Raw genomic sequence first — 25,240 nt, 5'->3', positions numbered from 1 at the left:
TCCATTATCACCTGTTAAAATTATCACCAATTTACAATCCTTGTGTGCAATATTACAGTAGATCATTATATATTAATATTATATATATTGTATATATTTCTTTCTTTCTCTTATATTTTTATTTTTATTTTTATTAGAGCAACTGTAACATGGCAAAGGAATTTCCCCCTATGTGTTTATGCCAGTACTAAAACTAACCGCTAGGTGTCAGTAGTGTTACACATGACAATATGTACACTTTAAGCATTGGCACAAAGCAGCTTTAAAGAAATCCAGATGTTGATTTATATTTAAATCCTTAGGAACAAAATCCAGAAGCAAGCACGGAAAGGTAATATGACATTTGGAAGACTCAAAATCCTCTTTTTGAAGTTAAGTTCTTTTTATTTTTCATATACATTACTGCACAGTGAAATTCTTTCTTTGCATATCCCATCCTTGTGGGTTGGGCTCAGAGAGCCAGGTTAGCCATGATACAGCACCCCTGGAGCAGGGGGAGGTTTGGGGCCATGCTCAAGGGCCCAGCAGTGGTAGCTTGAACCCTGATCTTCCGGTCAGCAACCTAGACCCTTAACCACTTGAGCTACCACTGCCCCCAACTGTATACTGTCAAGTGCTGAATGTGATGAATGGATGTTTAGTATACCCATCATAGTTGCTATGATCCCATGAATCCAGGTGACATTAACATTTAAAATGTTTTTTATGATAATACATTGCTGAAATCTACTATAAGGAAAGACATGCTGTTGGAATAACCCCATATCATGAGGTGGGTCATTTGACTAGGAATGACCAGGCACCTGCACTCATCCTGCTTCAACCCAATTTAAATGGAAAGCAAATGGAGTCACTTTTATGAAATCAGACATCAGCCTGCAGCCTACACAACATTTTAGTCTCGAGTTGGACCACATCCTGTCCATCCTCAAGGTCAGAATTTCATGTCTTAACTAAAACAGATACATAGTTTTAATGGAATATCACATTTTCTCAGAAACAACAGGTAACAAAGGCAAATTGTAGGGAAATGAAAAACAGACAAACTTTGCCTATGAATAATAGTCAAGCCCGTGGAGAACCACTCTGAGTTCACACAAAGCTGTACAGGGACCTTATTTGGGATCACACACACAAGATAAGATAATAACCTCGCCCTTGGGTTGTTATCATTTTCATGATTAGAGGTTGTGGAAAAACTCCCACACTCAGAGTACCCAAGTGTTGTTTATTTTATTATTTAATACCTTATTACCTGTGCTTGTGGATACTGCTGGAAATTGTAAATTTCCCACTGAGAAGAGTAATCTATCTATCTATCTATCTATCTATCTATCTATCTATCTATCTATCTATCTATCTATCTATCTATCTATCTATCTATCTATCTGTCTGTCTGTCTCTCTATCTATCTATCTATCTGTCTGTCTCTCTATCTTTTTATCTATCTTTCTGTCTGTCTGTCTGCCTATCTATCTATCTATCTATCTATCTATCTATCTATCTATCTATCTATCTATCTATCTATCTATCTCTTTTTGTCTGTCTGTCTGTCTGTCTCTCTATCTTTTTACCTGTCTGTCTGCCTGCCTGTCTGTCTGTCTGTCTCTCTATCTTTTTATCTATCTATCTATCTATCTATCTATCTATCTATCTATCTATCTATCTATCTGTCTGTCTGTCTGTCTGTCTGTCTGTCTGTCTTTTTATCTATCTTTCTGTCTGTCTATCTGTCTGCCTATCTATCTATCTCTGTCTCTGTCTGCCTGTCTCTCTGTCTGTCTGTCTGTCTGTCTGTCTGTCTATCTCTGTCTGTCTGTCTCTCTATCTTTTTACCTATCTGTCTGCCTGTCTGTCTGTCTGTCTGTCTCTCTATCTTTTTATCTGTCTGTCTGCCTATCTATCTGTCTGCCTATCTATCTATCTATCTGTCTGTCTGTCTGTCTGTCTGCCTATCTGTCTGTCTATCTTTTTGTCTGTCTGTCTGTCTCTGTTTATCTATCTATCTATCTATCTATCTATCTATCTATCTATCTATCTATCTATCTATCTATCTATCTATCTGTCTGCCTATCTATCTGTCTGTCTGTCTGTCTGTCTATCTGTCTATCTTTTTGTCTGTCTGTCTGTCTCTGTCTATCTATCTATCTATCTATCTATCTATCTATCTATCTATGTATCTATCTATCTGTCTGCCTATCTATCTATCTATCTATCTATCTATCTGTCTGCCTATCTATCTATCTATCTATCTATCTATCTATCTATCTATCTATCTATCTATCTATCTATCTATCTATCTATCTATCTATCTATCTGTCTGTCTGTCTATCTGTCTATCTTTTTGTCTGTCTGTCTGTCTCTGTCTATCTATCTATCTATCTATCTATCTATCTATCTATCTATCTATCTGTCTATCTATCTGTCTATCTGTCTGTCTGTCTGTCTATCTGTCTATCTTTTTGTCTGTCTGTCTGTCTCTGTCTATCTATCTATCTATCTATCTATCTATCTATCTATCTATCTATCTATCTAGTGAAAAATCGAACAGCTGATATACTGTTTATTATACAGTGTTGTAGAATTAGTTCCTTCCTCGATATCTATGTTTTAAAGTACAGTAGCTCTAACCTAAGGTCTTACTGATGAACACTAAATATGTGGCTAAGATATTATCCGTATCCATAACGACACTGAAGCGGAATAGAAAGGATTAAATTATAGCTCTAAAAAGAGAAAGTAATAGATTTATGTCAGGGCTGAGAAAGATTTTCAGCAACACAAAGACACATATGTTTATTCTACTGGTGATGTGTTAAGGATTCGTTCATGTGGAACGACTCCTTAATATGACTCGGTAACGACGAGTCGTCTCGGAGAGCGATTCGTTCGTTTTGGTACCCACTGCGCATGCGCAACACCCTATAGGTCGTTTGGGGGAGTTCTGTTCTTGTTCCTCTCAGTCTCGTTTTATTGTGCAATATTAAATAATGGTAAAATATTCCATATTTAAAAATATAAATGAATTAATTTGCCTTTTCGCTGCCTTTGACTGTCTGTAAACAAATATTACTTACTAAAATAAACTGAGCCTACAAACACAAAGTACCTACTGTTTGTTCATTTTGACCCCAGTTGTGATTTTGCTGCTATAATTGATTTTTCTTTGCAGACTGGACATATTGGTCTAACATTTGTGTAAAAAAGATTTGTCATAAAGGACACAGCTGCATAAGATAAAAGCAAATAACAGTATGGATTTAAATAATTAATATTAGTAATTAATATTAGCTAAACCCAACTTCAGCTTAAATAAAACAGGTGAGTTAAAATGATCTACATACAAATGAAGTGTGTGTAATAATGAACTGTTAATTTTTATAGGTTTGTGACCTCTTCTAAAGTCATTATGATGACAAGAAGTCTTCAGAGGATTGTTGCCCAGTATCACAAAAATCTTTGAAACTGTTAAAAAAAAAAAACAACTCGTGGATACCCTGATGTCAGAAATCAGTAGAAGGTTTGGCAGAGTGGAACTCATTGAGAAACTTGGCGATGCTACTTGCTTGGACCTGAGGTGCAAAAAGCATGCCTTTGTCAACCACCAGGCAGCAGAAGAGACAGAAAAGAGGGGTACAGCAGCTGCAGGAGGCATTAACCAAACTCAAAGTTAAGAGGAGATTCTTCCAGATTCTGGTGCAGTGTTTTGGGAAGACTTTGATGAGAGGGTAGCAAGCTTGAGGGCTTCTGCTACCACTTCAAATATATCAGAAGTTATGATGGAGATGCGGGCCTACCTTGCGGAACCACTCTTACCCCGCACGTCAGACCCTCTGGCATGGTGGAGGAAGTGTTCCTCTGTGTACAAATCCTTTCTGACGTGATGAAGGCTAGACTTTTGCATTGTGGCCAAACAGGTTCAGCCTATCCAAGGTCCAGGAGCTTGTTTTTCTGAATGCAAACATGCCTTAAAGCAGCCCCTAAAAATCTAGCCATAGTGTGTTGTTAGCTTTTTTTTTTTTTTTCTTTGAGAAGCCCAGCAATGTTGTGATATATTGTTTTTAGCTTTATATTGCATTTTAAAAGCTATATGTTTTTTGTTATTAGCCTTTTTTAATTTATTTTAATTGATTTAGGGAGAGTATACCCCCTTTCTTATAAAGCTTTCCTGCACAAAATAGCCACTATAGGTTACACAGACAATCTATATTATTATATAACTGCAAATTGAACTCATATTGAATTTATATGGTGATTTACTTTGCTATCTCCATGTGACACATAAAAAATTATAAAGGAGTAAACTCAAAATTGTGCATGAATCCTAAATACATAACACATAACATTTCAATTTTCTATACTGAATCTGAAGATTAGAATCCAGTGTACACAAGTATCTTTGCTTTATTAGATTCGTATTTCCCATCATATGCTGGGAATTATAAACTAATTCTGTATCCAATACTGCTGTCATGTCACGTGACAAAAAGAATGAAAGACTCGGACCCGAAGACTCTGGAGATGAATGAATCATTTCTGTTTCCTGTTTTAGAACTTTTATTCTAAAACAAACGTTTGGGTAAGTAGACATGTCGAGGTAATTGGCTATTAACTGGTAATTGGCTATTAACACGCAACATTGTAATTATATTCTGCCAGAGGTGGACGAAGTACACAACTACTGGTCAAACATTACTCCATTACAAGCAAAAGTTGTAAAGACAGATTTTTACTTAAGTAAAAGTACAGAAGTACTTGTTTTTAAAAGTACTTAAGTATCAAAAGTAAATGTCAACGCATTGCTTTATTATTGCTGCATTGTTGTATGCAATACTTACAGTACCTTTTGTAGCATCCTAGTGAATATACTGACCAGTTTGTAGTATCTGTGGAATTAAGAGCTTTTAGAATGTTACAAAACCTATAGAAATTAAACAACTGAATTGACAAAAAAGACAGGTATAATCATTTTCATTTTTAATTTCACACTCCTACCACCCCCAACAAAAAAGTACAGGTACATCTCAAAAAATTAGAATATCATGAAAATGGTCAATATTTTTTGTCACTCAGTTCAGAAAGTGAAACCCATATATTATATAGATTCATCACACAGAGTGAAATATTTCAAGCCTTTATTTCTTGAAATTGTGATGATTATGGCTTACAGATAAGGAAAACCCAAAATTCTGTGTCTCAGAAAATTAAAATATTACATAAGATCAATAAAAAAAGGATCTTTCAAACAGAAATGTCAGACTTGTATGTTCATTTCTATGCACTCAATACTTGGTTGGGCCTCCTTCTGCATGAATTACTGCATCAATGCGGCGTGGCATGGACTGTAGCACTGTAGCACAGCCTGTAGCACTGCTCAGGTGTAATGGAAGCCCAGGTTGCTTTGATAGCAGCCTTCAGGTCATCTGCATTGTTGGGTCTGGTGTCTCTCATCTTCCTCTTGACAGTACCCCATAGATTCTCTATGGGGTTCAGGTCAGGCAAGTTTGGCCAATCAAGCACAGTAACACCATGGTCATTGAACCAGTTTATGGTACATTTAGCAGTGTGGGCAGGTGCCAAGTCCTGCTGGAAAATGAAATCAGCATCTCCATAAAGCTTGTCAGCAGAAGGAAGCATGAAGTGCTCTAAGATTTCCTGGTAGATGGCTGCATTGACTGTGGACCAACACCAGTAGATGACATGGCAGCCCAAATCATCACTGACTGTGGACACTTCACACTGGACTTCAAGCAACATGGATTCTGTGCCTCTCCACTCTTACTCCAGACTCTGGGACATTGATTTCCAAATGAAATGCAAAACTTACTTTCATCTGAAATGAGGACTTTGGACCACTGAGCAACAGTCCAGTTCTTTTTCTCCACAGCCCAGGTAAGACGCTTCTGACGTTGTCTCTGGTTCAGGAGTGGCTTGACACGAGGAATGCGACATTCGTAGGCCATATATAGGATTCATCTGAAGCTCCCCCAAATTCTTGAATGGATTTTGCCTGACAATCCTCTCAAGGCTGCGGTTATCCCTTTTGCTGGTGCACCTTTTCCTACCACACTTTTTCCTTCCACTCAACTTTCTATGAATATGCTTGGATACAGCAGTCTGTGAACAACCAGCTTCTTTAGCAATGACCTTTTGTGGCTTCCCCTCCTTGTGGAGGGTGTCATTGACTGTCTTCTGGACAACTGTCAAGTCAGCAGTCTTCCCCATGATTGTGTAGCCTACTGACCCAGACTGAGAGACCATTTAAAAGCTCAGGAAACCTTTGCAGGTGTTTTGAGGTAATTAGCTGATTAGGGTGTGACACCATGACTTTCCAATATTGAACTTTTCCACAATATTCTAATTCTCTGAGACACAGAATGTTGGGGTTTTCCTTATCTGTAAGCCATAATCATCACAATTTCAAGAAATAAAGGCTTGAAATATTTCACTCTATGTGCAAATGGGTTTCACTTTCTGAACTGAGTGACAAAAAATATTGACCTTTTTCATTATATGATTATTATTCATTATTATTCTAAATTTTGAGATGTACCTGTACGCATCTATGTGTATCCACTCATGCACATTTCAATCAAATGGTCTGTAAATGAAGACTGGTCAGAAAAAAAAAAATTTAACCTGCTTTAAAACCCAGCTACACAACTGTAGCTGTACAACCACCCAACAGCAACACTGCTTTAACAAAGAGTTATATATATTTCCACAATTCATTTACACCGTTTTAATATGCATTTACACCATTGTCCAGGCTCCTCCCTCCTGTGTGCAATGCGTTGTGGGCAATATTACCCATTAGAGTGTGCATTGTTCTGCACTTTGAATTTCTACCGGAAGTAGTAGACCATCCAGGAATTTTTGGAATACTCTTTTCAGTATACTACGATTTGGAGCATACTAATTCTATTTTTGAATACTATATAGGACACATAGTACGAGAATTTGGACACAGCATACGTTTTTGTGTGTTAACTAACATCATTACCAATGCGTTGGTGGTGTATAATATACAAAGCATATCTTTGTCCATTTTGTCAGCAATTGATCAACTGAGTTCAAAAAATTATGGAAAACCACTGAACTTTACAACATGTGACGCTACAAGAGTGAAAAAAATCATCCTATGATTAATGTAACTACTTTCTACTGAATGACCTTGACAGAAATGTAGTGGAGTAAAAGTAGAGTATTTGTCTTTCAAATGTAGTGAAGTTAAAGTAAAAAGTATCCAGAAAAAATAATACTCAAGTAAAGTACAGATACTCAAAAAGTGTACTTAAGTAGAGTACTCAAGTAAATGTACTTCTTTACTGTCCACCTCTGTATTCTGCTGAAATGACTCGAAATGACTCGTAAGAAAGATCCGACTCACTAAAATGATCCGAACTTCTCATCACTACTAGAAGGCGCGTGCTCGCCTGCCCAGATGCGGTGGAAGGATTCAAGCTAAAAGCCTCAAATACTTGGATGAGGAACGCAGAGAAGAACGCAGCAGCGAACACAGAAGCTCCACAGGTCAGTGTTCAGGTCAGGTATGAGTGAGTTTATTGACCAGTTGAGTGGAATGTTCGATTAAGAAGGTTACTGCAGTAACGCTCGAGCTACAGGCGACACGGAAATAAGTGCTGGGATCCACTGTAGGCACTGATCACTGCGACTGGATCTGCAGGATCGAGCGATCCTTTTCACCAAAAAATAAATAAATTGCGGATACATTTTGAAAAGCAAGTTTTGCAAACGCACATGAGTTCTCTTGTAATGCACAGCTAATTAATCACTCTAGTAGTGAAAGCAATGTTTGTTTAGGTTCAGGTGAAGATAGGTAAGATTTTTTTTTTTTTTGGGGGGGGGGGGGTTCGTGTCGACGTGTTTTCCTTTGCGGTCACGCAGCTCACACGTCTGAGTCGTGATCCGATCCTTCACTCTGAATATCCTAAGCGCGAGGAGCAACGCACGAGCGCCCGTTTCTAGATCTCCCCGAGCGCGCGTGAATTCTGTTCAGCTTCGCAGGTATACAGTGACCCTTGTGTACAGTGCGGTGTGTGTGTGTGTGTGTGTGTGTGTGTGCTGTATCTGAAATTAGAATGCGTAGCGTTTATTCTCGTACTGCTTTCACTTTGCAGAGCGGGTGCATGCAGCAACATGCATTAGAACTACTGCATGGTCCTGGGGTTGTAATCGGTCATCCCACTGATCTGTAGTAGGACTGATAGAAATGTCAGCGTCAGACAACGTTGTTGGTAGTAATTAGGTTCATCTCATCAGTGCAGCATAGTAAATAATCAACAACAAAACAAAGCATGCAAGAAATGCATGCCAAATCTTGCCCAAGCGCGCGTGCAGGTGTTTTTGAATGAATGAGGCGCAGTAGTGAATGGAGTGGATGTGTATCATTGATGATGATAAGAGGTTATTACCATTGCATTATGATTGTAGGTATAGTAGAGTGACATAAAGTAACACATTTTGACATTTACTGCGAAGGTTTCTGCTTGAAGTCTCTTAGTGTACAGGAAAACAAAATTCAGACTGAAATATGAGTGGCCAAAATGGGAAATGAAAACATCTGCCCTTTCTGCTTTAACATTTGCTTTAACATCTGCTTTAACATTAATAATTGACTGTGCACTGACCGGGTGTACAGACACGACCTTCATATGATTGTGAAATGAAATAAAGTGTCATCATTATCATCAGCATTTGTTAAGTGCCCCTGAAAAGAGTGTAATTTTCTTAGGCACCAGTTACTCACGTAGCTAGTACAGAACAATTCTAAGCGAATAAAAAAAAAAGCCACATTAAAGCAATATATACACTGATCTGGCATAACATTATGACCACCTGTCTAATATTGTGTTCGTCTTTTGCTGCTGAAACAGCCCTGACCCGTCCTGCACTGTGTATTCTGACACCTTTCTATCAGAACCAGCATTAACTTCTTCAGCAATTTGAGCAACAGTAGCTCGTCTGTTGGATCGGATCACACGGGTCAGCCTTCTCTCCCCACATGCATCAATGAGCCTTGACTGCCCATGACCCTGTATCCGGTTCACCACTGTTCCTTCCTTGCACTACTTTTGATAGATACTGACCACTGCAGATCGGGAACACCCCACAAGAGCTGCAGTTTTGGAGATCCAGTGGTCTAGCCATCACAATTTGGCCCTTTTGGTCAAACTTGCTCAAATCCTTATGCTTGTCCATTTTTCCTGCTTCTAACACATCAACTTTGAGAACAAAATGTTGACTTGCTGCCTAATATATCCCACCCACTAACAGGTGCCATGATGAGGAGATCATCAGTCTTATTCACTTCACCTGTCAGTGGTCATAATATTATGCCTGATTAGTGTATATATATATATATATATATATATATATATATATATATATATAGCAATGACATATATCCAATAATAATCTCAATCACTATAAATACTTATCACTTTGAAGGCATTGTGACATGTAGTATTGCTTTGCATTGGGTTTCAGTGACTTTTCTTTGTTTTTCCCTTCCTGAAATGAACCATAGAGCTCTGTCTGCTTTTTCCTTAAAAGGCAAAGCACAAGCCATGAAAGTTAACTGCCTGAGCTTCTTCACCACTTCAGATTCATCTTGATGATGTTCTGGACTGTTGCTGTTGCTTCAGTACTTCTCTATTTGCTACTAAATGTGATACTGGAACTTTACCCCTGTGTCTCTACAGTAAATATCACGGCTTTAAACAGGGTGACTGTTGTGTGTTCATGTCATGATGGTTTGCCGTTTTCAGCCATCACTCAGTCACCTTTTCTGGACACTTAGCTTTACAGAAATATATAAACTCTAGAAATGATAAGTGTATCAGAAATACATTTTAAGTTTATCTCTAATGTGCAAGCCAGAGTTGACGCTGGTGAGAAAAACTCCCTGATATGATAAGAGGAAGAAACCTTGAAAGCAACCAAAGTGAAGTTCTACCACTATAATAATAATAATTATAATAATAATATCTTATAGCACATTAAATGAATGCTTCAGGTGTCAAAATATAAGTAAATAAATAATAATAATAATAAAAAAAGAAATAAAGAATAATAAGAAACAAAAAGAAAATAAAAGTGTAAATGATGATACAATAATAATAGTATTAGTAATGACAGTTATAATATAACATTAAAAAAGAACATAGAAAATACCTAAACATTAGTATGAATTTTATTATTAATAAAACAAAAAATATTTATAATTAATAATTTTATTATTAACTAATTATTAATTAAAATAATAGTTTATTATTATTATTATTATTATTATTACTAACTCTAAAAGATTTGTATTTAAATGAATATTTGATGTGAATATCTCATTTCAATATATAAATATTTCTAGATTTTTCTGGCCTAAAGCTGCTTCATGTTTTGGGATTGGGATCAGGAATGTTCTCATCCTGGCCTCTGTAAAGTGAGGGATAATAGAAAGGCTCAGAAGACTTTGAAAACTGATCCTTTATCAGATGGATGTGAAATGCGTAGACAGTACACACCAGGCCTGGCTCGAAAGATAAAAAAATAACCAGTATGTAAAATATCTTATGCAAAGCATGCTGGGATGTTTAGGCCATTTACAGTGTATTCATCAACACTCTGAATGCATGGCTCTTCACACGCCTTTACTGTAAACACAGGAGCTTGTATGTTGGTGATGTTTTTGTAGCCCTGACTTTCTGTTGATGCAGTTCAACACAGTTCAGTTGAGGTAGGTGGAAGTTGGCTAAGCTTCGGCGTTTCTGTCCCTCAGCAGTGTGTTGGCGATTGTTCCTCTATGGCTTAAGAGTGGCTGTTTGTGATTGAATGAACTTTATTGTTGTGTCTTGTGATTGACTTCCTGCTATGAGACTGAAGGAAGTCAGTGGGAGGAGGATGGGGCTGTTATCAGGGAGAGACTCATAAACTCCTGAAGGAATGCAGTGGAGATAAAGCTAATGTCTGGAGTGTATGTGAGTTACTGAGAAAGCAGATGTTCTGCATTAATGTACAGGAATGTCTGAAATATCAAATATCAAATAAGAAATATCTGCCTATCTGCCTGTCTGTCTCTCTGTCTATCTATATATCCATCTGTCTGTCTCTTTGTCTAGCTCTCTGTTTGTCTCTCTGTCTTTTTATCTCTCTGTCTGTCTGTTGTTCAGTCTCTCTGTCTGTTTGTATATCTCTCTGTCTGTCTATCTGTCTGTCTGTCTCTTTGTCTATCTCTCTGTCTCTCTGTCCATTTATCTGTCTGTTTGTCTCGCTGTCTATCTATCTATCTATCTATCTATCTATCTATCTATCTATCTATCTATCTATCTATCTATCTATCTATCTATCTATCTATCTATCTATCTATCTATCTATCTATCTATCTATCTGGCCTGCACTGTGTGTAGTTCTGTCGTCGATCTGCTCATGTTCTTGTTCAGACAGAAGTGTCTCCTTTACCTTGAATGTAATCTAAGGCGTGTTTGGTGTCCAGTTTGCTGCTGTATGTTTTGTACTGGTCTCGTGACGCTCATTCTGCTAACGAGAGCAATAGCTGCCGGTTTAGCGTTGTACCATCTGTAAAAGCGGGTTATTACACATTTTAAAGTAGTATCAGTAAACTGCATCTTTATCATCTCAATAACTACCTGAATAGTATGCTAGCTGCTAGCTTTTATTTTATTTCGTAACCAGTAATTCTACATAACTGAATGTATTTAAGAGACTTAGCAAACTGTGAGGAGAGCGTGTGAAGAATAAGGCATGTAGCTTGCAAAGCTGCTAGCTATGCACTTCCCTTTTTCTGTTAGCTTAATATATTTATATATAACTAACACCAGCAAAACTATTTCAGTTATGTGTGTTAAACAGATCTAAATCAACTAAACCGGTGCTAGCGTCTGTTACCTCACTGTTACACTCAGCCCTCTTTATCTCAACCTGTACTTTATTATTTACCTTCACTTTTGACCCCTGTTTATGACAGTACTATGACTTTAAACAAATTCTTCCCTCCTAAAATTTTTGGGGAGCCTGTGATCGGTCTCCAGAAACACCTATGGATCTTATCTATTCTTCATTTATTACATTCAGCAGTTTGTTCATCACCGCCTTAGCACTCTGTCACCTAGCATCCCAATCTCTGTTCCATAGTCATCTAAAAGGATAGATGCTCCCATTGGCTGGTGCGGTGACATCATGACGCCATATTGGTTGTTGCTAGACTCTGAGAGAAATCTCTTTTATTGATATAAATGATCATCTGCGGTGGCGTTAAACACCATGTTGCCAAAAGTTTTGGGACATCTGCCTTTACATGCACATGAATGTAATATGGAGTTGTCCCACCCTTTGCAGCTACTGGGAAGGCTTTCCACAAGGTTTAGGAGTGTGTTTATGGGAATTTTTTGACCTTTCCTCTAGAAGTGCATTGGTGAGGTCAGGCACTGATGTTGAACGAGAAGGTCTGGCTCACAGTCTCCACTCTAATTCATCCCAAAGGTGTTCTATCGGGTTAAGGTGGTGTCCCAAAACTTTTGGCAATATAGTGTATGTACTACATATTATAATATTAGCTATACCTGATGACTAAATAGGTACAACAGAGCTATCAGGCTATATCATTAAAACGTCATGTTATACGTTTGGATTCTTGCACATTAGCAACAACCCGTACACTGGAAGTAGCCGGTATGTCCAAGTCTATCCATTTAAAGGTCTATTCTCTGTCCACTCTCCTTCCTCTCTCCTAACTTTCTCATTTTGTTTCTCATCTCATTTTCAGTCCTTGGTGTTTTTATTCATCATGATGAAATCACTGTAAAAAAAAAAAAATGCTGAATGACAGAAGTGTGCTAGTATGTGAAGAATGGCTGTGTTACGTAAGCGTCAGTAAACACTCTGTGTGCTACATGGGAAACGGTGTTGCACAATCTGTAACAACACTGGCTCAGCTACAAAAGGATCTGATCTGCTTGTGCGATGGCAATGACTTGCATGACCGCTCCTTCATATGTTTTCTTTTCTACAGGATTGGAAATGACTAAAATGTCTCGACTTGTGTGGTGAAAAGTGACCATATTAAAAATGTCTGAAATCAAATGTGAGCATGTTGTTGCTCCTGAGGATGTTTACATTACAAAACAACGACAAATCCATTCTCTCTTTTTCAGCCCGGAACATTCCAGAGATCGTATCAAGAATAATGCTGTAGTCGACCTCGTTACTCTACAGCACAAACAAGAGGGAGAAGAAGCATCATGGCCCTTTTTAAACTGGACAATGTTGAGGATTTATATGAAATCAGGGAGGTTCTGGGCAGGTAAGGGTTGTGTACGTCATACTTCGGAATACATAAATGTGTATTTCACACCAATATACAATCATGAGCCTGGTATCGAGCTGTAAGACGTGCTATTTATAATGGAATATAATCGGCGTGAGCTGACAGGAAGTCTGTGGTAACTCAAGAAAACCGCTCTTTTTGCAATCTTCCTTATATGGTGGTATTGAGTCTGGCTCATTATACACTTCTGAAACACTTTATTAGGAACGTTTTAGATTTCATCACATTTCTGTACAATTGAAGGTTAAGGGCCCAGTAGTGGCAGACAGGGGATTTGAACTTACAACCTTCCAGTCAGTAAGCCAACACCTTAACCCTTAAGCTACCACATCCTTACACAGTAGAAACACTACACTAATACTAGGAGTCTCCTCTCGCTGTTAAAAAAGCTCTTCATGGCATGGATTTTGGAGACGTTCCTTTGAGATTCTGCTCCATGTTGATGTGCAGGAATTGCAGAAAAGGATCCCAAAGATGATGTTTGGACTGGTTCAACTGGTTTGGTTTGAACTACTGGGTTGAGATCCAGTGACTGGGAAAAACACTGAAGAATGCTGACCTCGCTGTTATGTTCAAACCAGTTTGGTGCATTAACAGCTTGGAAATATCCACTAGAAGATGGTAAAGACGGTTGCGGCCATAAAGCGATGCACATGGCTAGCAGCAATGCTCAAATACACTGTGGCATTCGTATAGCGCTTTTAACAACCGACTCAAAGCAGCCTTACAGAATATAAGAAACACAAAAGAAAAGATTCAAGATTTAACTATTAGATTTATATTTAAATTTATTCGTGGTTGTTCCTAATGAGTAAGCCTGAGGCGACTGTAGCGAGAGGTTATGAGGAACCATTCAAGTGATTTAACAGGCCCAAAGTGTGCCATGAAAACACTCCCCACAGGCAGGTAGGGTCCAGGGATTCATGCTGTTAGAACCAAATTCTGACCCTTCCATCTGTGTGTCTCAGCAAAAGTCCAGATTTATCATTTTTCCAGCCTTCAGCTGTCCTGTATTGGTGAGCCCGTGCCCACTGCAGTGTCAGCTTTCTGTACTTGCCTGACAGAAGTCTCACCCTGAGAATCTATTTTTATCCCATGCTACAGTTATAAACGTACAGACTCTACTTTCTGTAGATAAATCCCTTGTAAGATGCACACAGACTTACCTGCTGCAAAGAAAGAAGAGATCGTGTCAGCGTAGTACTTTTCAGTTAAACAAATATGTATATGACATCACTAATGCAGATAATTACCCTCAAAAGATAATAGGGGGGAAAGAAAGAAAAAGCCACATCACACACAAGAGACCAAATAACTATGTAACTATTCTGGTGCATTATTAATGGAACAAAAGCCCCAGGTTGTGTTTTTGCCCTTTTCCTTTGTATGAGTTATACATAATGTGTAGAACAGGTTTGAGCTGAACTTCGCTTACGCTCTGTTCTTGCTGCCCCAGTGGTCATTTTGGACAGGTGCGTGAGGTGTGTGAGCGGGCTACAACTATCCTGTGGGCAGGGAAGTTTCTGAAGCTGCGGCGTGGCGCGGGAAGCCGCCTGGGTATGGAGAGGGCGAGTGTGGAGAAGGAGGTGGAGATCCTGCAGAGCCTCCAACACCAGAACATCATGGCACTTCATGATGTGTTCGAGAGCAAGGCAGAGGTGGTCCTCATCATAGAGCTGTACGTGTGTGTGTGTACAGTGTGTACAGTAGATTTACAGGTCACTAATCCTAAAGAGATGTCTGGGTTACTTTATGATCAAATTTAAGTACTTACCCCTGCATTGTAAATGGATATGAATACAAATCCCATCTGTAGATCGGATCAGTTTTTCTATTCAGGCTTTTTGTTTGTTGGCGTTTAGAAGGATCTAGATTTAGATTAGGTACAGTATGTAGATCAAAGTTTTTATTATAAAGTAAAGTTTTTATTATAAAGAGTTCTTGTGAGGAGGGTTGCCAAGTTTCAGTAAAATTCCACCCTCTCTACAACTTAAAAAAGACTTAAAACTAGCCCTGAATGGTCAGATGTGTTTGCGAGCAAGCGCTGATGGTCCCAGCGGCTTAGTGGTCATTCTGAATCAGAAAGTGATTGGCCCCGTTAATCGCTGCTCGCAGTAATTGTATGAAATAATGTGAACACTCAATGTAGAAGAGCTGGAAGTTAAGCTTCTCAGCCAGCAGGAAGAAATTTTCTCATAGTAGGTGTTGAAAATCGGATTTATTTTACGGATCAATATTTCGGCTACCCTTTAGGAGAAATATTTGTTGAGATATTAAAAATGTACCTCATGTATTGGGAGCTCTACCAAATAACCTTTGACTCACACGGAGTTAATGTATGTCGACTGTCTGCCATGAAATGAAGCTCTAGTGCCTTCATCCATTTTAAGTTATGTTGATGCTACATCATGTTTCTATCTGCGTATCCATGATGATACTTATAATAATGCTATATAGATTAGATCATATAACAAGTAAGACTTCTTTGTTTCTGATTTAAAAGACTTTTTAATGAAATATATATAAACATCTAAAAAATCTGAGGTTATGCTTTCTTTGCAGGTTGATTTACTTAATATGTTTATACACAGATCGGGCATAACATTATGACCACCTGCCTAATATTGTAACCAGCCCTGACCCGTCGACTTCACTAGATCCCTCAAGGTGTGCTGTGGTATCCGGCACCAAGATGTTAGCAGCAGATCCTTTTAAGTCCTGTAGGTTGCCAGGTGGAACCACCATGGGCTTAACGGATACTTATTGATATATACTGACCACTGCAGACCGGGAACACCCCCAAAAGAGCTACAGTTTTGGAGATGCTCTGATCCAGTGGTCTAGCCATCACAATTTGGCCCTTGTGGTCAAATCCTTACACTCGTCCATTACCTTGTCCGTCCTTACTGCTGATCTTTAGAATAATCAAAACTTTTGCATGTCTTCTTTCACAGTAATTGAAGAATCACAGAGTAAAAGAAAACAAGACTTTTGTGTGTGTTTTTTTGGTTTCCAGTATTCGAGGCGGTGAGCTGTTTGACTTCATTGCTGAGAAGGAGAGTCTGACCGAGACGGACGCGATCAAGTTCCTGAAGCAGATTCTAGAGGGCGTGAACTACATGCACAGCAAACACGTGGGCCACTTCGACTTAAAGGTGCTTCGTGATGGACTTAACATTGCAACTGCTTTATAGATTATTCTGTATTATTCTCATCAACGATGTTGTTGATGTCGCTGTTCTTTATCCTTCTCTCATCCTGTTTTATTATAAAGCAGCTTGTGTTTTACTTCCTGCTTTTGTTTCACCAAATGATGTGAACTGGACATACCTGTATATACTATGTGCTATATTAGGACGCGAGTCTTTGTAAACAAGCTTAAACCATGTTTATTTCTGTTTAAAATAACACTCTTGTCCTCCTCTCTCAGCCTGAGAACATCATGTTGTCGGATAAGCAGGTCTCCGATCCTGATATTAAGATCATCGATTTTGGCATGGCCCACTGCTTTCTACAAGGAGAGGAGTATAAGAGCATGGGTGGCACCCCGCAGTATATTGGTAAGTGGTACGGTCTGGTGTTCATTGTGCTTAGTTCGAGTAGAACTAATACCATGTGTGTGGGTGGGGGGGTCTCAGGTCCGGCAGTCTCCATGGAGATGAGAGAAAGTTCAGGAAGTCACACGGTCAGGGTGAGAGATGAGTGGACAGAAAGAGGAAGAGAAAAATAACCATGAGCTTTTCAGTTAGATGGACGTGTGATAGATGTATTGGAGATGTATATATTGACAGTAATAGACGGACAGACGTGTGGACGAATATGTAAATCTTCACCGATATTCATTTAAGTTTGGAATAAAAAAAGGAACCGTTCGTTATCAGAGCTGAAGGTTAAGCAGAGGTGACGAGATATGAAACAGTGTGAGATGGAATATTAATCAGCATGATAAGGTCGCTGAGCGTAGAGTCCCTGTTGGCTTAAAGCATGATGTTTGGATAATAAAAAAGCGTTAGGCGTTATTACACAATACTTGATTAGAAATGAGTGTTTTAGAGCTTTGTGTCAGGGGTGAATGGAGAGAAAGTTATGCTGGATTTGATTTCTTGTACGACTTTCTCTGCGTTTCATTTCGTTCCTTTCTTTTCCCCTCCTTTCAGCACCCGAGATCATCAACTACGAGCCTCTCAGTACAGCAGCAGATATGTGGTGTGTACATGTACATACTTGTCTCACACACACACACACACACAATATGTCAAAGTTCCTCAGGGTGGATTTTTGACAAGTTGAATCCTGGCCACTTCTGCACAAAAATGTGCTTACTCTTCACACAGACCCTCACACTTTGTTAAGAGCATTTCTCTCGAATTTGTTTAAAACTAAACAACTACTTATAAGCTTCCTGTGTATTTCTCGGCACATCCCAGAGCTGTAGCGTGTTCGCCGTTTCATGTGCAAAGGGAAGTTGAAGTCATACTGTGTATTGAATTGGTTAGGATGGTGTGCAGAAGCTGTCCGCAGCCTGTGTGTGAAGGATAACACATTCACGCTTCCCTTCTTTAGCACTCTTTTTGTTTTACTGTCATACCTTTTTTGAAACTGAGGGTGTGAAGTGAAAGAATGTGTGTTTCTTTTCCTCAGGAGTATTGGTGTCATCACCTACATTCTGTAAGTACTTATTTTTCTCATCTGAGTCGCACTTTAACACAATAATAAAAAACATCATGTTATGAAAGTCTGAAATTCTAAAAGGATATTTTCAGCATGATGGCTGTTGGGCTGCGTGTGAAAGAGTAAAAGCAATGCTCATATTCAGAGATCGGAGGATCAGGGTTCAAGCACCAGCATCACCAAGCTCCATTATTGAGCTTTCTGCTCCAGGGGGTGCTGTATCATGACTGCCCCTGCACTCTGACCACAGCTTCCTCAGCTGGGAAATGCAAGGAATAAAATGTGCTATGATGCTTATAGAAGAGGAACTGAGGGCAAGAAGCCTTTATTGGTGCCACACATACATTACAGCACAGAGTACATCCCAGCTGAGGCGAAGTTAGGGTCAGAGCGCAGGGGCAGCTATGATGCAGCGCCCCCTGGAGCAGGGCAGAGGGTTAAAGAGCCTTGCTCAATTGCCCAACAGTGGAGCTTGGTGGTGATGGGGCTTGAACCCTGATCCTCTGATCAACAACCCAGAGCTTTGACTGCTAGAACCACTAATGCCCCTGATTTTTAATTATTGTTCTTCATTATTCATTTTATTATCAGTATCATTGTTAATGAGTAGCAGCTTAAATGGTATAAAAAAATTTGTGCAAAAGTTTTCTACAAGACATGAATATCACTAGTAAATAGATTCAGTGTAAATTATTCAGGCAAATATTATAAACTGTAGGGCAAAAACAACAGGAGCAAATCAAAGGTCAAGCAGATTCTATAACTGGACCTGGTTCTATACATGGAAACAGGGGCAAGACTTCACCACAGGCGGATTAATGCTACTGTCAGGACACGGGGTGGCAGGTGGGGGCAAAAATCAGGCAGGAGTTTATTATAAAATGTAATAAAATGAAGAAACACCGGGAAAACATGAGGGCAGAACAAACCAATGACATAAAAACAGAGAAAGACGTGTAACAAACAACAACACACAACGACGATGATCACGATGATAAATTGTGGAGGTAATTAGTGAAACAAGAGGGACGGGTGTGTAGAGGCGGGATCGGGGTAAGGTTGGGGGGCGGGGCAAACTCGTCAGAACAGTAAACATAAGCAAGGACGCATGGCACAAACCCCTGCTGGAACCCTGGGTGGAATTAACCAAGCTATCCATGACAGCTACATTCAAGGAGAAGTCAGAAAGGCCAGAAATCTGATCATAAAAGGTTTGTTAGCCCCCAAGAATGAATGTTAGCATACTGTAGCTTCTTGCTGATGAGTAATCTGAAGTTAATCAAGAAGTACACTACCAGCCAAAAGTTTGGACACACCTTTTAATTCAATGTTTTTTGTTTAGGGATTTATTTTCTACATTCTAGAACAATACTGGAGATTTCAAAACTATGAAATAACACACATGGACTTCAGTAATCCATATGTAATGACAACAAAAAACAGTCAGTTGTTATTTTAAGACACGAAGGTCAGGTGTTCTGGAATAGTTCTTGCAAGAACAGTATTGTCAAGTGCATTTGCAGAACCCATCAAGCACCATGATGAAACTGGCTCACATGAAGACCATCCCAGTAAAGCAAGACCAAAACTGACCTCTGCTGCAGAGGAGAAGTTCATTTAGAGTGACCAGCCTCAGAAATCACCAATTAACAGCACCTCAGATTAGAGGCGTTATGAAGGCTTTACAGAGCATCAGTAGCAGACATACACTATATTGACAAAAGTATTCGCTCACCTGCCTTGACTCACATATGAACTTAAGTGACATCCCATTCCTATTCCATAGGGTTCAATATGACGTCGGTCCACCCTTCGCAGCTATAACAGCTTCAACTCTTCTGGGAAGGCTGTCCACAAGGTTTAGGAGTGTGTTTATGGGAATTTTCGACCATTCTTCCAGAAGCGCATTTGTGAGGTCACACACTGATGTTGGACGAGAAGGCCTGGCTCTCAGTCTCCGCTCTAATTCATCCCAAAGGTGTTCTATCGGGTTGAGGTCAGGACCCTGTGCAGGCCAGTCAAGTTCATCCACACCAGACTCTGTCATCCATGTCTTTATGGACCTTGCTTTGTGCACTGGTGCACAGTCATGTTGGAAGAGGAAGGGGCCAGCTCCAAACTGTTCCCACAAAGTTGGGAGCATGGAATTGTCCAAAATGTCTTGGTATGCTGAAGCATTCAGAGTTCCTTTCACTGGAACTAAGGGGCCAAGCCCAGCTCCTGAAAAACAACCCCACACCATAATCCCCCCCTCCACCAAACTTTACACTTGGCACAATGCAGTCAGACAAGTACCGTTCTCCTGGCAACCGCCAAACCCAGACTCGTCCATCAGATTGCCAGATGGAGAAGCGCGATTCGTCACTCCAGAGAACGCGTCTCCACTGCTCTAGAGTCCAGTGGCGGCGTGCTTTACACCACTGCATCCGACGCTTTGCATTGCACTTGGTGATGTATGGCTTGGATGCAGCTGCTCGGCCATGGAAACCCATTCCATGAAGCTCTCTGCGCACTGTTCTTGAGCTAATCTGAAGGCCACATGAAGTTTAGAGGTCTGTAGCGATTGTCTCTGCAGAAAGTTGGCGACCTCTTCACACTATGCGCCTCAGCATCCGCTGACCCCGCTCCATCAGTTTACGTGGCCTACCACTTCGTGGCTGAGTTGCTGTCGTTCCCAAACACTTCCACGTTCTTATAATACAGCTGGCAGTTGACTGTGGAATATTTAGGAGCGAGGAAATTTCACGACTGGATTTGTTGCACAGGTGGCATCCTATCACAGTTCCACGCTGGAATTCACTGAGCTCCTGAGAGCGACCCATTCTTTCACAAATGTTTGTAAAAACAGTCTGCATTGCCTAGGTGCTTGATTTTATACACCTGTGGCCATGGAAGTGATTGGAACACCTGATTCTGATTATTTGGATGGGTGAGCGAATACTTTTGGCAATATAGTGTATCTTAATATCAACTGTTCAAACTAGATTATTGTGGATTTCGGCCGCCTTCAGCATTGTTTTACAATGTAGAAAGAAATAAACATCAGGAAAGACCATGGAATTAGAAGATGTGTCCAAACTTTTGACTGGTAGTGTAAATTTAATTAACAGCCAACTTGCTCAAGGCAATGAGATCAGCTCTGTTTTTCTAATGCGTTTCGTTCTAAAACAAAATCTCACTTTTTATGTCCTTACTTCTTTAAACTGAGAGACAGCTTCACTCTCTAACAGAAGAGGGATGTTTATGAGATTGGATGCTAGTGTTAGCAGTCTCGGAGCGGCTCTCTGTATTATCAGTAGGACGATATCTTCTCAGTGGTAGAAAACGTGACAAAGATATTTATTATGGAAAAAAACAGTGGTTTAATACTAGTGGTTAGTAAGTGTTTGCCTCATACCTCTGCCGTTGGGGGTTTAATTCTTGTTTCCGCCCTGCACTCTCAAAAATAAAAATGGCAGGAAAAACAAAGATCTCAGAGATAGCACAGTAGAGCTAAGGCTTTGGTTAAGGTACTGTATATACACCGATCAGGCATAACATTATGACCACTTGCCTAATGTGGGTCCTGTAATCAACATTGTGGAGTTTTTTTTTTCACTAAATGTTCATATCAATATCAGTTTATTGCTCGGCCCTAGCAGAAATCTCCCCTCAACATGAAATTTCAATCAATACTTTATGAATGTCCATTCACGATATTGAGAGTTTAAACTTGTTTAAATCTATAACGCTGACCATACTGAGAAGGTAATCGTCAGCATTACGTTATTAGCCTGTTGCTAAGCTAATTTCAGTTTACTCTTGTACAAAAGAAATACAAAGAAGTGAATCTCTCACAGGTATGCAGCAGTTCAGCTCTCTGAGGAAGGTGACCTCTTGTGGTTGGTGGCAGAAGTGCAGGTGGTCACTAGTGCGGTGACGTGAAATGTCCCTCGACACAGTCAAGTGGATACAACATGAACGGAAATGTGTTTTGGATCTGGACCTTCCTCTTTTAGAAGAGCTGTTACAGAGCTCATTTTGGAGATATGTGTGGCTGTCAGTCTGATAGCAGTCTAGCTAATTACACTATATTGCCAAAAGTATTGGGACACCCCTCCAAATCATTGAATCCAGGTGTTGTTTTTCAGGGGTTGGGCTCGGCCCCTTAGTTCCAGTGAAAGGAACTCTTAATGCTTCAAGATATTTGGGGATGACCCCTTCCTGTTCCAAATTGATTGCACACCAGTGCATAAAGCAAGGTCCATAAAGACATGGATGAGTGAGTTTGGTGTGGAGGAACTTCACTTGAGTCCTGACCTCAACCCTATAGAACACCTTTGGGATGAATTAGAGTGGAGACTGCGAACCAGACCTTCTCGTCCAACATCAGTGCCTGACCTCACAAATGTGCTTCTAGAGGAACGGTCAAAAATTCCCATAAACACACTCCTAAACCTTGTGGAAAGCCTTCCCAGAAGAGCTGGAGCTGTTATAGCTGCAAAGGGGCGGGACAACTCCATATTACATTCATGTGCATGTGAAAACAGATGTCCCAAAACTTTTGGCAATATAGTGTACATTACATTGTACCTTGTGTATGTTTATATCTGCACTAAGATGTTTACTGATGTGTGTTTCCTTTTCTCTAACGCTAGCTTTTTAAAGCACATTGTGGTTGCAACAGAAGGTGCATGCTCTATACGTCTCTCTGAGATTAAAATAAAATTTAACCTCTTCCAGGCTGAGTGGTCTTTCTCCGTTCCAAGGCGAGACAAACGGGGAGACGCTGAAGAACATTGTGGAGATGAAGTACGAGTTTGAGCCGCACTACTTCAGCCAAACCAGCTCTATGGCTAAAGACTTTATCCAGAAACTCCTGGTGAAAGAGCAGAGGTAAGACATTTGAGCTAGAGTGAATTTATCACTACTGGTTCAGAATTCGAATTCTATCCTTCTCTTAAACAGAATCCAGATTCACATATCATGCAATATTACATTATAACAAGATATAAAATAATACTAAAAGACACACCTAATCAGCCATAACATTATGACCACCTGCCTTATATTGTGTCGGTCCCCTTTTTGCTGCCAAAACAGCCCTGACCCACCGAGGCATGGACTCCACTAGATCCCTGAAGGTGTGCTGTGGTATCTGGCACCAAGATGTTAGCAGTAGATCCATTAAGTTGTGAGGTGGAGCTTCCATGGCCTTAAAGGATACTTTTGATAGATACTGACCACTGCAGACCGGGAACACCCCACAAGAGCTGCAGTTCAGCTCTGATCCTTTTGGTCAAACTCGCTCAAATCCTTACACTTGTCCATTTTTCCTGCTTCTAACATCAACTTTGAGGACAAAATGTTGACTTGCTGCCTAATATATCCCACCCACTAACAGGTGCCATGATGAGGAGATCATCGGTCTTATTCGTGTCACCTCTCAGTGGTCATAATGTTATGGCTGATCGGTGTTTTAAGGAATATAAATCATATAAATAGTTTATGACCTGCTGTTACTTTAGATGTTAGGTATGAGACAGAGATCGGTGTCTGGTGGTTTAATGGTAGAATTTTAATATTTAACTCGTGTTCTAGGAGGAAATGGTTAAGGCATTAACACACTAGTGATTAACTGATCGGAAGGTTGTGAGTTCGAATCCCAGGCCTACCATAACTAAGCCCTAGAGCATTACTCAGTTGTATGAAAATGAGATAAAAATGTACGTCGCTGTAGATAAGGGCATCTGCCAAATGACAGAAATGTTGTTCCTGTGGTTTGGGGGTTTCCTCTGGGTATTCTGGTTTTCTCCTCTAGTCCAAAAACATGTTTAATAGGCTGATTGTCATCTCTAAATTCTCTGTAGTGTGCGTGTGTGCTGTGATGAATTGATCTTCTGCAGAATAATTGAAACAAAAAATATATAAATGATTGCATTGGTATATATATATATATATATATATATATATATATATATATATATATATATATATATATATATATGTATATATATATTTATGTGTGTGTGTGTGTGTGTGTGTATTTGTAATGCAGTGAGAGGATGACTGCTGAGGAATGCCTGACTCACCCCTGGATTAAAGTAAGCCTTTTTTATTCCACAACCCTCTTTCAAATGTAAATATAAGTGAGAATAATCTCTCCAGGTGTATCAATAAAAGTGTTTTCAGCTCCACTTCCGTTTCAGCCTCTCACTAGGACGCAGATGGCGAAGAGAAATCGTTGTTCCATCAACATAAAGAACTTCCGGATGTTTAACGCTAAGAGAAAGTGGAAGGTGGGTCATGTTTGCTCTTAGCTCTGAATCACCGCACATTCAATAGCTCCAGCGATACTTATACAAACATCACCTGTGGAAGGTGTGCACACAGATTTCCTGACTTCAGACAGGTGAAGTTTCGTCCTGTATATAGGATACACACACACACACACACGTACACACACACACATTCCTGGATGCCTGATGAGTTGAGGCTTCCCCTCCTGCCTAATAGCAGTGTGTTCAATATCTATTTGTTGTTAAAACTATCCAGCATGAGAATGATCAGATCCTCCAGGATTTAGCCGTTTCGCAATCGCAGAAATGAACTCAAACTCTCAGTGAGGAGTTTTTCTGAATTACAGCTGACTGTTCTACAGATTTGGGTCACGACGTGTGGTGTGATGTCGTCACAAGTCACATTCAGCCACAAAGCCTCTTCCATTCACGTGCATCAAATATCAGCACAGCTATCACAGAAAGTTATTACATACACATATCAGGCATATCATTATGACCACCTGTCTAATATGGTGTCAGTCCCCCTTTTTGCTGCAAAACAGCCCTGACCCGTCGAGGCACAGACTCCAGTAGATCCCTGAAGGTGTGCTGTGGTATCTGGCACCAAGATGTTAGCAGCAGATCCTGTAAGTTGCGAGGTGGAGCCTCCATTGGCTTAAAAGACACTTTTGATAGATGCCGACCACTGCAGACCGGGAACACCACCACAAGAGCTGCAGTTCAGCTCTGATCCAGTGGTCTAGCCATCACAATTTGTCCCTTTTGGTCAAACTCGCTCAAATTCTTACGCTTGTCCATTTTTCCTGCTTCTAACATCAACTTTGAGGACAAAATGTTCACTTCACCAGTCAGTGCTCAGAACCCGATCAGTGTATTAGTCAATAAGCTCTATGAATCAGCGCTATAAAGCAGTTAGTTCAACACA

At 39.8% G+C, this 25,240-nt stretch overlaps 1 protein-coding gene across 3 annotated transcripts in view; it reads left to right on the top strand.

The window, feature by feature from the left end:
• The first annotated feature begins 7,379 nt into the window (after positions 1-7,379).
• The window catches only part of si:dkey-240h12.4 (death-associated protein kinase 2), a 23,222-nt gene continuing 5,361 nt past the window's right edge, over positions 7,380-25,240 (top strand). Inside the window, exons 1-10 of one of the 3 annotated variants that reach the window (XM_058404752.1) lie at positions 7,380-7,533; positions 13,191-13,339; positions 14,820-15,041; positions 16,380-16,518; positions 16,794-16,923; positions 17,521-17,569; positions 18,005-18,031; positions 22,757-22,909; positions 24,072-24,117; positions 24,223-24,312. In XM_058404752.1, coding sequence (XP_058260735.1) covers positions 13,278-13,339; positions 14,820-15,041; positions 16,380-16,518; positions 16,794-16,923; positions 17,521-17,569; positions 18,005-18,031; positions 22,757-22,909; positions 24,072-24,117; positions 24,223-24,312 — 918 coding nt within the window. In that variant the 5' untranslated portion in view covers positions 7,380-7,533; positions 13,191-13,277. Of the gene's footprint in view, positions 7,534-8,004; positions 8,029-13,190; positions 13,340-14,819; positions 15,042-16,379; positions 16,519-16,793; positions 16,924-17,520; positions 17,570-18,004; positions 18,032-22,756; positions 22,910-24,071; positions 24,118-24,222; positions 24,313-25,240 lie in introns of those variants that run through there. The other 2 variants (XM_058404753.1, XM_058404754.1) reach the window with 2 other exon arrangements.

Source organism: Hemibagrus wyckioides, linkage group LG12, assembly GCF_019097595.1.
Source record: "Hemibagrus wyckioides isolate EC202008001 linkage group LG12, SWU_Hwy_1.0, whole genome shotgun sequence".
NCBI classification, from domain to species: domain Eukaryota; kingdom Metazoa; phylum Chordata; class Actinopteri; order Siluriformes; family Bagridae; genus Hemibagrus; species Hemibagrus wyckioides.
This window is presented reverse-complemented; position numbering and strand designations above follow the sequence as displayed.